The sequence below is a fragment of the Styela clava genome, chromosome 4 (genome assembly GCF_964204865.1).
Source record: "Styela clava chromosome 4, kaStyClav1.hap1.2, whole genome shotgun sequence".
NCBI lineage: Eukaryota > Metazoa > Chordata > Ascidiacea > Stolidobranchia > Styelidae > Styela > Styela clava.
In genome coordinates, this window is record NC_135253.1 from 4,024,177 (window position 1) to 4,037,774 (window position 13,598).

Here is a 13,598-nt window from a genome sequence, read left to right on the forward strand (position 1 = left end):
CGAATGTTCAAATCTCAATCAATATAATGATAAGGAAGATAGTAGAGACAGAAGTTAATTATATGCGGCATCGAAATTTGGGTTGAATCAAAAATATTTTGAAGCCAAAGCAAAAACTACACTTAGATTTACTCATTTACGAATTCTGGCAATATCAATGAGTCCAACATGACTGTCACTAGTGTTTAATACACGGTTCAACGCTTTTAAACCTACAAATTTTTATTCAAAGTGTAGGACTGTTTATTTATACCGATTTAAAAATTGAGGAAAATTCTTCTAAGATGTCTGATATTCATTCCACTGTTTCGATTCAAGATCCTAATTCTACGACAACTGTACCCGCAAATGCGGTCGGACAATCTCCTGTTACTCATGAACAACAGGTACCTTTATAAATTGTATTTTAGCAATATCCCCGCGTACACAGGCCTGATATTCGCAGAAAATAAGTGTGCTCTATGTTCAGGTTGCAATGACGGTCGCGATTGCATTTTTAGGACTTTGGTGTGCAATCGGAAATATTGTGACGATTCTCGCTATTACTACTAGAAGATATATGAGAACAAAAACGAATGTATTTATTTTAAGTCTTGCAATATCAGATCTATTGTCTGGATTGATTGCCTCGCCATTGTGGTTGTATAGAAGGTAAGATGATATATTTTCAGATTTTTGTTTATATTTATCAAATAATAAAAAGTCTTTTCTACAACTTATTAAAATTTTCCTCACTCTTCGAGGAACATATATACAGTAATACTTTTCATCCATGTATATGCAATAAACTTGGGGGCAACTTAATATATTAGGTCGAATGCAAGTGGCATCTAACTTTCATCTCTTCAGACTCTAAATTCCAAAAAAGTGAAGTAATTTAATGATTGAACAAATTATTTTCAATAAACTATAAAAAATTAATTTTAAAAATTCCTAACACAAGTACTGGACACAGTATTATGTATCAGGCTATAGAAAAGAATGATTTAGTATATTTATCATGTTGAGATAATTATAATTAGAAATTGCATTTAACTGGTTCGTTAAGGGTTCTCGTATATTTAATATATGCAAACAAAACCGTCTCAATAGAACGAGATGTTTATGTCATCAATACCTGCTTTTTTCAATATTATTTTTAAATGACATGTCTTAGTAAAATAAGAAAAACATTTTGAACATTATGCATTTCAAATTCCATCCTCTTGCTAAATATATATTCAACCTCACCCACTCTATATCACAGGCGGTTCAATGCTGATGTACATTGCAGCAAATGAGTAATCTATTGAAGTGCCCACTCTTCGGAATAGAGTTCAAACGTTGCAATGCGCACGTATTACATTTACCTCAGTGCATGACTCGTGAATCCTCTATTTTATCGGCATTATTACCGTTTAAATGTAATTGCGCCAATCGGCATAAAGTGAGAATGAATTTTTACCCAAGTTTTTCGAAGACATTAACGTTTTATTGCATTTTGTTATTTTCAGGACCTGGGGTTTCAATCCATGGGAATTGGGACAATTCGCGTGTAAGCTATATTGGGTTATAGACGAAACTACTTCCTATTGCACAGCAATGCATATTGCATCGTTTGCCATCTGGAGATTCATTTTGGTGAGATGGCCACACCGCATGGGAACCACCAAGATCAGGTTGCTTTTTGTTTGTTACTGGCATTTTAAAGTTTTATATGCGGAGTTTACAATCAATTTACACGCAATATATAGTTAAGTGACTTACGTCAGCATTCAATATATGCAAAACTTATGATTTTAAGTGAAAGCGTTCAAAAACTCAAAATGAATTGACGCCCTGGCGAGGTTTTGCCATGTATTAGGTCATACGTAAAGATAGAGTAATATTTCCATCTAGAATTGAATATCGAAAATAAATGTTGAGTTTTAAAACTTACATTTGTTCAAAATCCCTCGATTTGTTTTTCCCGGAAAACTGTGTGCACATAAGATCGTGTGATGGCAATCACAATATCTTTTTTTTGTCTAATTTTATGAATTTTAATATTTACAAATGTTGATGTTGACTTTAAAAGAATTATTTTTAACTATTCCGTAAACACAATACTTCAGAACAATCACAATATGGGTCTGCACAATATGGGTGATCAGTATTATATTCGGAGGATTTGTCTACAGTCTGTTCTATGAATCAGTGGAGAAGCCACAGGATGGGGGTGTCTACTCTCACTGGCCAATGTGCTCCATAAAATTCGTTGATGATGGGTGAGTTATCCCTATTTCTTTCTCAGAGTATGCGCGTAATCTCACAATTCATTAGGCCCCATTATAGTTGGGAATGAGGAGAAATATAATCCTAATGGACCATTGAACGTGTTCCTCATATATAGCTAACGGGGTTGCCCGTTTCCTGACAAAAGGGCACCAATGAGAGACGAACTCGCGACCTCTAGTTTACCAGATCAGTGCTTCAACCTCGGAGTTACGGTCTCCATCCACATATGGTTATGACCAGTTAGTCGGATGATAGGTAAACTAAAGCATTATTCGAACTTTTCGCAGTTTTACTTTTTTTAGTTTTAAGGAAAAACTCTATAGTATAGTATAGTAAAGCTCTCAAGAGAAATACTTTTTTTCTTGGGCCGCCTACTCTATGTTGTCAAGTGTGAAATTGATATGTACCCGCCTTCCCTGCTTTACATTTTCAATCAAATTCCTTTCAAACGTAAATCCTGTCAGTCTAGGTAGGAGGTGTCAAGTATAAATACGTTTGGTTCAAAGTATCAGGTTAGCTAAATTTTAACGCCACAGTATATAGGTAACATTTGCTTAGGCGGCGTGCTTTCAGATCTTTATTGTTAATTTCCCCATTTTGTGATAAAAATATTGATTTAATAATTTTAACGACAAATGTTAACACAGATGTATATAATGTACAACATGTTTTTTTCCTGTGAGTGCATATAGTATACCGTGTGCGTATAGAGTAAATAAAAAATTTATAGAGATGCGTTAAAAAATATAATTGAATACTACTAAAGCGTATTCCTATTTCCGGACCAATTAAGCAATCTATATTACCATTAACAAGCGGTGGATCTGATGAAATATTAATTAGAATTGATATCATCACCATGTTGTTAATTAATTGATTTGAAAGCAGGAAACAGCCAAGCATAATTGCTATTTTCAACTCAATTATGACGACGAACTATATATTTAAGTTCTTGTGAATGAACATTTAATTAACATGTTTTATCGAATTAAAATAACCAAGAAAAAGTAAAAAATAATGAATTTTACACTTGGCCAAATTGAACATAGTCATAATTTTCTGTTGATAACATTAGTCAAAAATTTGTATATTGCGTGCATTCATTCTAGTTGCACATGGGAAACCACATCGTTGATAATTTCAGAACTGTGTTGCGGAATTTCGATTTCGTTATAAGCAAACAATATAAGAAACCTTGTCATCTCAAAATTATATTGAATGAGTAACACCACATGCAAAACTGACCACATAATATTGTTTCGTGATGGCAAAAATTAACGCAATTGCTAGATTGCAGCGCGTGTTTTAATCAGAGTATGTTAGTATGTTATTTTTATAGAAGTAAATATGTCAAAGAAATACGCTAGATTTTGAAAACTGCATATCAGAGAAAAAGATTTGCAAATCACGTCTATCAAATTTATTTATTGGAATTTCGTTTAAACAAATCCGCCGTCTATACATACACCGTGATTCGTGACATAGCACGACACGAAACGTTGTTATGCCACGGTTTCGTACGAAAACTCACATTTCAACTCGAAACCGCGCACGTATATTACGGTTAGTGTAATCTCTTACTTCTGTCGGGTTTCCAGTTTTGTTGCGGGAGTTTGCATAATATCACGGTTGGTTTCAAAAACAATATATAGAATAAAACAGCTTTTTTACAAATTTAAAGTCAGACCGTAAGAATTTAGTTGGCTGAACATGACATCCCTTTACTCAGATACCTCGTTCTATAAGAGAGAGGATTTTGGGTTTTACACATCTTAATTCTTAATATGGACGCACTCCAACATTATTTGTTGCACTAAAACCAGAGCTCACAAAGCTGAATTTCCTTTTTATAGAATCGCAAAATTCAAAATGTATTATACATTTTCTTCAACGATGTTCATGTTGTTTCCAATGGCAATTCTGTTCGTAATGTCGATGTTGATTGTAAAAGAGCTTTTCTTCAACAAAACATTCAAAAGCGAGTTAAGAAAAATTAAAGGCAAGTTTTTAAAAAAATAAATAATTCTGAATGCAGCAACATATTTGCAAACTTTTGTCGATAGCAAATATTTTTATGACATATAATATGTCTCTTAGCTTTACCGGCGTTTCTCCGACCATATGTAGGTGTCACACTTACTTTGCTTCATAATTGGTCAAACGTCATTCAGCATTTCACCATTTCGCCAAATTATTCAAACATTGGGTGAAGGCCTATATATCTCATATTTAACTCTAGTATAAACATATTAATGAACTATTGATTTAAACCTCATATTCGCCGATAATTCATGAAAATCTCCTACATTTTACAGAGAAAAAAGCAGTGGCGCAATTAGCTATGATTGCTGCGTCGTTCATGATTGGATATATCCCGATGACGTCATACATGATGTGGACTATTCGAGTATCAAACAAAGATAAATCGTAAGTATTCGCTGAAAATAATTTTTACATCTCGTCGTCAAAAGATCGCCGGTGTATTAATGTTTGATCTGTGAGCGTAGCTATGCAACCAGATTTCTTGTATTTCTGAGGTCTGAAAGCTTTCCGGCCTGGCAATGGAAATCCAATCTTTTACATTCTCAGAGCGCCAATGCTTTTCTGAGGTATGGTCTAAAATTCAAGATCTTCAAACGGAGATTTTTGACCTGGAATTCCAACGTTATTTTACCAACGCGCTGACCTCGTTATGCATTTTGTCATGCTCCAAATAACTTTAATTATTCGTAGAGTAATCCGCTGACACAAAAGTGATCAAGCATTGCTGCACTGGTGCCGGAAACTAATTTAAACGTTGTCGCGTGTGATAATTGTTTGTTATTTGAATATGTCTCCAATGACCAAAAGGTTGATTTGAATACTCAAAAGTATAATTTGACTTGAAAATGGCAAATGAGAATTTTGGATACGATCGATTGATTGTTGACGGTATTGCTACATATTGCTTTAATGCGATTATTATATCTTTTCGCATTTAAAAAAAATGTTACATTTGGTTATGACAGTTGAAAGCAATTCTGCGATCTAATCTTGTACGTGGAGGGTCCAACTTTATAATATATTGGGATAGGCTTTAATAAATTAATATCAACAATTATAGCTATACTAACCAATGTTTTTATAATACGATATAATTATATACAGAGTATATGTAAGAGATATTCCAACTTTCTTGGTTGCTACAGACCTGGTAGAATTTATATATAGAATCGATTTAGACCGAACCGAACATGATATTACGCTTTATTTTAAAATTTGATTGCTAGGTATTTCCGCGATTGCGTTTTTTACATAAAAAGAACCACTTAAGAGCTTTGAGTAATCGATTTCATTTTCACTGATAAATGTTGTAAAATGTAATATTCGTTATTTTATTTAAAAATCCTAATCTTTAAGTTTTCATTCAATTGCCAAAGATATACGAAAATATGGTTTGCGTATGTATGTATAAAATAATTATTTTCTGGTTTTAGACTTGATTACTGGATGGGCGTTGCTGCTTATTTCTGTCTGAGATTTTCAGAATGCATGAATCCTGTCGCTTACAATGTATCGTCTAACAAAATGAGAAAGGCATCAAAAGAGGTTTTAGCACTCGTCTGGTGAGTGTTATGTCAGGACTTGTATAATACTAGATCAGCGATTCTCATTCTTTATTTTCTTTTGGCACAATTTATCGTTAAAAGAAATTTTTGGCACACAAAACCTTTAATAAAAATTTCGAATTTCATAAAAATGTTTTTTTATTAAAAGTATCAATGACCAACCAAATCTTTGTGTCTATTCATCAGCTTGTCATGTTGACTTTCCAAACCTTGGTTTAATGTCAGTCATACATTATCTTGGAATCTATTATAGGCTTAATAAAAAGTCCATTTCCATTTGGGAAATCCCGCATTGCTTTTACAAAGGTTCGTCTTCAAAAAACACGTAGTAGCCTAATTGTCGCTCTCGAATTAACCAAGATGGCGCACAACCTCAACCCTAACCTGGTACTGTGCGCCATCTTGGTGCACTTACTTCTGTAGCTCCGCCTAATTGGCATGATGTTATTTCTGAATAAACTGTATTTACGATAAATAATCAATGAAGAATGTAAAGTGTTTTAGTACCGAAAGACGCAAAGGCGTATATGCATGTATATATATATATATATATATATATATATATTACATGAAACGCATTAATTCTTCCAACCAAAGTTATAAAAATATAATGTCGTATTTGCATACCAGCATCTAATTGTACAACTTTCAGAGATTACCTAGATCAACAAGACAATTACTTAGATTTATTGACTGTTACTTTAACCTCTTATTCTGATATGTAATATGTTATATACAACTTACATTCGATATTTCAGGACATGTTGTGGAAAAAGGGCTCCCGTGTCTCAAACTCCATCTCGTGTATCTCACTCAACTCCAAACGAAGCTGGATTGTACGTAGGAAGTACCATTATCACAAACGGAACAAAAAGTTACGGAAACGGACCGAAGTGACGAAATTTAAAACGTTATCAATCATAATCTAGACCAGTGTTTTCCAACATATGGGCCGAAAATCCTCCCGTGTAACTTTTTTTTATCAAATACATGAAAGTGGTAAGTAAAATGTTTGTTATGTATTAGTGATTTTATTTTGCCGCTATAAAAGCCGCTTTTTCGTAGTTCGGAAAAAACACCACATTATTGCTTACTATTTAGCTCGTACGCAAGTCTTCGCTCAATATTGTGCATTAAACTCAAACTGAGGGGTGACAGCTGACGGCTATTTTCATAATCCACTGTTCTTATATAGATATTTTAATATATACAATGGTGTATAAAACGCTATATGAAGATAAATTCCAATGTAAAATATATGTGTATAAATTTACGAAAACAAGCGATATAAGAATTGCGTACTGGAAAATGTTTTTCATACGTACTGTTCTAGTTCAGATTTCTTTTATCTTTACTCCAAAGAAAATTATACTTATTGCTTCTGAGATTTCATTCTATGTCTATGCAATGTTCCTTCAATAATTTGTTACGTTTTTGAATGTGATGTGTTTTAAGTATTTTTTTTATTATCTCAGTATATATCTAAATTTGTAATCTTATTTGCTTTCGCAGACTAGTAGATTTTTAGTTTGAAAATTGTCACGAACAAATGTTCGGGACAACCTGGTTTGGCAGAATATATAAAACTAGATAAAGGTAATTAAGGTCGAATTTAACAGCGAAATCCCTTAAAATGTCGTAATGTACATAGCGAGTGTGTCTGCAATCAAACCTATAACATGATGTGTTTCCAAACTATTTGTTTGCCCTTGTCAACCATAGAAAATGACAGCTTTTGTCATGCTCAAAATGTTATTCAATATTCACATACAACATAACAACAGAACTGCCTATAGGTTTGCAATCACTCTAAACTGCGTTAAAATCAGTGATGAGATTCAAAATGTCAAAAATGAACTCTCATTAGTATCGACTTCACTAACAACAGGCTCCCTCATTTCAGCAACCATGCCGATCTTATAGCTCTATAAAGCAATAACGGGTTAAGTGATTACCACAAAATTCCAAGAACAGGTTCTCGCTACCCGTGAATTCTACCACTGGTCTTCATATCATATCAAAACATATTTTTCAGATTGTATATATTACATTTTTTTTTAATTTGAGTTTAACATTGCTGTTAAAATAATATCATTCTTTAATATTTTATGCAATATAGATAAAAATTGAAAATATTAATCTCGTAATTTCATTGTCATAAATTATATTCCCTGGTAGTCGCGAAATAACTATTGGGGGTAACGTATTTATCACCATTTTGAATATTTTCTGTCTTAGTTTCAGACTGGTTGCTAACGATTTAATTTATACCCACATCACTTTTATGTGTTTTTAATGAAGATTCTCTTATTCATTCCGAATTAATTGGAACTGCTCTCAAATTTGAGATTGAATGATTGTTTCTGAATATTGTTTCTGAACATTTATGCATCAGTTATTTCTGAGTATTTTATCACAATTTTTCATTGTTAATATACATAGTGTTTTTTATTGTTGGGATTGCATTATTTGAATAAAGTATAAAATATATGAACTTTGTCGATTTGTTTCAAATCTAAAATTAGCAGCGCAGTCCACCTTCCGTGTATCCGGTGAATAGATTCTAAGCAATGAATCTAGGATAGATAGAGAGAGGTCATCCAAGTATCTGTGACATAAATTAGTGATCTTACTTATTGTTTGTTAGCACTTTTTCCGGCTCAGCAATATTAATAACGTCAGTTCAGAATGACGTCTTCTGAAATTCACCTACAACTGACAGTGACGTAGATTTCAGAGGACAATGGAGAAAAACGTGCACTTTGTCATAACACAAACGATTGTTTGTTGCTATCACCGGAAAGAACTCTTGTAGTTTACAATATTTCGTGGTTTACTAAGATTTTCCAGTTCTTGTAAAAAATATTACTAGAGTCTTGCAGTTTTTTGCAAGACCAAACATGACGGTGTTGCATGATACACGCTTTATAATTGTCTTTTCGAAATTTTTTACACACTTAACTACTCTTTTCTTTTTCATCACTGAAAATTTATAAATGACCTATGACCATATAATAGGAGGATTAGAAAATATAATAGGAAAACAAGTTTAAATTAATGTATTCCAAATAGAATAAATTTATGAAAAGGTATATATTAAATATGAAGATAAATTTTACTTATCTTCTTATGGAATGTGTATCTTAGTGAGTTGTTGCCAATTCTTTGAGAATTGAATCACTTGAGAACACCTGAATGAAAATATTCATAACAAACGATTTTTTGTACACAAAATCTTAAGTACACACATTTGCTATAAAGAAATATGACAGTTGCTCCCACGAAGTGCATTTTTATCATGTTTACTCATTTATTCAACACAGTGCGCTATTCAAGTGAATTTACGATGAGCAAACCTAAAAACCTTTACAGGCTGTGTTTTTAGGCGCGTAAAAATATAGCTAACCCAAATACTCAATATTCACGTATTACTCTGTGGTATACGTGCAAGGTTTGATGACAATGCTCTCATTCTTGTAGTCTCAGCTATTTTAAGACGTACGTCAAGTCATGGAATTTCACTAATGAATTGATGTTCGATAAGAATGAAACAATAAATGAAACTCAGGTATTGGAAGTTTGCAATTTCAAATTGACGTCAACTGAAGTTATAGATCCATATTGACAGTTGACACATACTGGACATTTTGCACGTACACGGTTTGAGTAACTATGCTTGCATAAAAACCTTCAGACGTTGACCTTTGGCCGATAGAATGCATCTGATCGTGGAAAATAGTTCAGTGATAAAATGGCGGACAACGATAATCCGAAAACATGCATGTTCATCAGAATTTTTCGTTAATATTGTAATGGATATCTAGAATTGATATTATAAAAGCTTAAAAATGCCGAACGAATCCATATTTTGTTGGAATTTTAAGAAAACACCCTTCTCAAAGTTAAACCATTGATAATAATAAACACCTTTGTACAACAGATTACTGTTCCAAAACGATAAAACATTTGATCAATGCCAATAGATGCAAATAAATTCATTTCAGCGTGGATGTTTCACAGTGTAGTTACGATAATTAATTAGTATTTTCATATTTACCAAAAAATTACAGTAGTATAATTATAGAATATGAATTTCAGAAACGTGACGAACAATAATAATTTGACCGTATTCGGATTCCCTGCAACATTTGAACAACGGGTAAAGTTAGACTAAAACGAAGCTCAAGAAAAAGTTTTTTCGTTTCTTAATTTCCACAAAAAGATATTGGTGGGAATATGAGAATGGTGATTATATATATATACATAATTATCCATGACTTGAAATGCTCCTGCTTGCCATCACAATTTCTAGTTGCCATTCGTTTTTAAAGACTACAGTTTTTTCAAAGTCACCTCCAATCAATCTTTTTAGTACTGTAAATATTTGGCTTGCCAGACACAAGACTTGGCTGCTTTTGATGAAACAACACTTTTTTGATGAAACAACACTTGATAAAAGTTCTTAATCTTCATGTAGGTAGCAATTTCAGTGGGAATTGGGATACTTGGGCTATGGAGTACAGTTAGAAATATTTTGCGAATCATCACAACGATACATGAAGAAAAAATCAAGTATTTTGATTCTGAGTCTTGCTGCATCGGACTTAATTTCGGGAAAAAGCAAGTATTTTGATTCTGAGTCTTGCTGCATCGGACTTAATTTCGGGAACTATTGCTTCTCTGCGGTGGCTATAGTATAGCCGAAGGTTGGGAATATTTCCCACTGTGTTTAAAATTTTCGTGTCTTTTGCGATAGATGCTTTCACGAGAATTAGCATTAAGCTCAGTATTCTCGATATTCTCACTGGGTAATTTCCATTCAGCCTTTCATTCTAATTCTTATTAATCAATTTTTATCACATCGTTTGGAATTTATTTCATGATATCATTCTGGGCTTTACCAGTGTTGTATAGTATATATATTAATATATATATATATATATACATGAATTTTTTGACTTTAGTGACCTGAAAATTTTGTCATATCTAACAAAAGAGTTGCGGGTAGTTTATTGGCGGTTTCGGGAGGTGGGAGAGCAATGTGGTTGACGACTAATCCCCTGAAACAGCAAAATTGGGTTTTCAGGGTGTCAAGTACGTTGAAAATGGCCGATGGATCATTTGGCCAAAAACTAAATTATGGTTTTGTAAAGCACTGAGGAATAATATTTCGACGTAGTTGAATTTCTTTCTCAGATCTGGTGCATTTGTGAAACTATTGACGGTTTCGGAAATGTTTTATCATCAATCGTAGGAAATTTCACCTCTTTTACTGCCCTGCCCTATAGACAGGGATGGCCATTACCGAATACTTGTCCATTTCGAATACATTCTAAAAAAATGTTTTCGAATCAGAAATTCCTAATATATACTGTAGGTAATATATATTCTGAAATCCCACAAAACCTAAATTTTATGCACGTTTCCGAAATCCAAGGACATAGAAATTGCGCTTTGATGATATTATATATCACAGTAAAGCGGATGCATATAAATCAAATGGCACTTGTAGTATGATTCAAATTTGTGGTTCTCTTGCAATTACAGTATTCATACTCATGTATTGCTGTGTATCTTGGCGAGTACCGAAAAAGGAGAAACTGGGCGCCCAGTGAAAGGTTCAAATCCTACAGTAAAATCATAGTTAATGAGGCACACACTTCTTGACTGGGCTAATTTTGGCTATAAATTCCCACTGTTTTTCGCAAGCGAGAGTGTCCTTTAGCCCGCCGACATCGTTAATTAGCTAAATTCTGACACTTCTCCCTATCTCACAACTATTCCTTTAAGTCAGGGGTCGGCAACCTACGGCCCACGGAGTAATATATATAATCCGGCCCGCGACGTTTCACTGAATTATAGTAATAAAACAGCTGTTTTGACAATTATTTATATTTTTTACGTAACAGAATTTATTATAAGACACGTGTAGACTAAATTATATATATCATAACCTAACAAGTATATAATTCACAATTACTCGTTCAATAAGCCTATTATTTAATTATAATACCCAAATGGCAACAAAACGCAGAAAAGTTTATGCTAAGTGCAAAGGGCTCAATGGCGCCGAAAATATTCAAATGAAATTTTTTGAGACGCAATGCAATGAAGAATGAAATCTATATTCTATTCGAGAGATGTAGGCCTATCATTGCTTGATTTTTATTATAAAAAGTATCATTCGTTCAGTTTTAAACTTGCCGACCCTTAGTTTAAGTCTTGTGCCACCACGTAGCCTACGTGTCGATTAATTACTTATCGATCTTAAGATCGGTAAGTATGTTGATAGGTATTTGTATGTCTGTTTGTGTGTATGCCTGTGTGTTAGATGCACGCGATATCTCACGATAGCGAGGTTGAATCTGCTCCAAATTTTGCATGTGCATTCATCATAGCTCGGATCAGAAGCCTAGTGATTTTGGATAGATTATGTCTCATAATTAGCGAGTTATTAATTAATTAGTGCTGGGACACACGGTGTCACTATGGAGTTAGACCACTGTTTTGGGGGATCCCCAAATCTTCGATCGATAAGTCTTCGGTTTCTAACCGATATTCTAGTTTTTATTTTGCTCGTGAAACTGAGTTCATTTAGAAAAAACGCCGATGTTATTACATATTTTTCGTTAACGAGACGATAAAAATAGTTAAAGGAGCAAACCTGATTTCCAAATTCAATCGGACGATGAAGACCGAAAATCTTGTTTTATTCCTCAAGTCGGGGCTGATTTGAACAAGGTTAAATATTTCTCATCGGTTTGTGATGCTTTTTGCTCAGCTTTTAAATTACTGCCGCCAACTTAAAATGAACAAACAATATTCTCAACGACACCGGGATAACGATAATATCCGCGAATCGCGATAGATAGTATGTATATAATATTTTATTATTCAATTGCAAGAAATGCAAAAATTACCAGTTATGCGCGGTCACGATAGCAACGAAGGGTAAAAAAACAAAAATTGCAAACAATTGTCCCTTTTTTCCGTAAGTTCATTGCTGCGGCGCACAGACCATCTCGACTCAGATGAAATAAATTTACGACAATAATTGTAAAATATTTTCAATCAAAAACTCTGCTATGTTAAAACCACTCCCGGGTCGACGCGTTTAAATATGCTTCCATGTCGGCTGTGATTTAATTCCGCGGCATATTTGCATAACTATATTTTCAGAGTTATAAAAGGAGATCATGGCTCCATCAACTTGTCAAAAAATTAGAGTCCTTAAAATTGGGGTTTCGAAATTTGTCGAACGTTGAAAATTGCTTAACTTTATTTACTTTAATAAGGTATGTAAACCCTGTAGGTGCTATATTAATTCCATTATCATCAGTCAGAGATTTTTTGTGTAATTTTCAAAAATGATCAACAGTCATCAATATAGATAAAGCTGTTTAAATTGCATTTAGGGAGGTCTCGAATTCGGAGTTAGGGTTGACATTATTATTTGACGATCGTATTGTCACCGTGCAACAGTCATCAGAACGCAAGAGTGCAGTTTTTTGTCATAGTAATGTAATATGAAGTATTGCCATCATAAGAAATTACGAACTTCATCTGCCATCATATAAGGATCCCCCAACATGTGTTTCAGCTTCAAGTTACCTGTACCAAGTTCCTACGACTACCGACTCGAAAGCTTGAAATCGATTCTATTTATAGAATTAGAATAGATAATTACATACCACCAACATACAACTACGAAATCCCACATAAATAATCCGAAGA

At 33.5% G+C, this 13,598-nt stretch overlaps 1 protein-coding gene across 2 annotated transcripts; it reads left to right on the plus strand.

Moving 5' to 3' along the window:
- Positions 1–232: 232 nt before the first annotated feature.
- LOC120327037 (growth hormone secretagogue receptor type 1-like) lies at positions 233–8,358 on the plus strand. 2 transcript variants are annotated; one of them, XM_039393418.2, is made up of 8 exons: positions 233–386; positions 470–651; positions 1,494–1,658; positions 2,094–2,246; positions 4,110–4,255; positions 4,572–4,683; positions 5,733–5,861; positions 6,623–8,358. In XM_039393418.2, the coding sequence occupies exons 1-8, from the start codon at positions 285–287 to the stop codon at positions 6,759–6,761; spliced, it is 1,128 nt and encodes a 375-aa protein (XP_039249352.2). In that variant the 5' UTR covers positions 233–284; the 3' UTR covers positions 6,762–8,358. The 2 variants fall into 2 exon arrangements, with proteins under 2 accessions (XP_039249352.2, XP_077968208.1); XM_078112082.1 differs by having other exon boundaries at positions 251–386; positions 501–651.
- Positions 8,359–13,598: the final 5,240 nt, after the last annotated feature.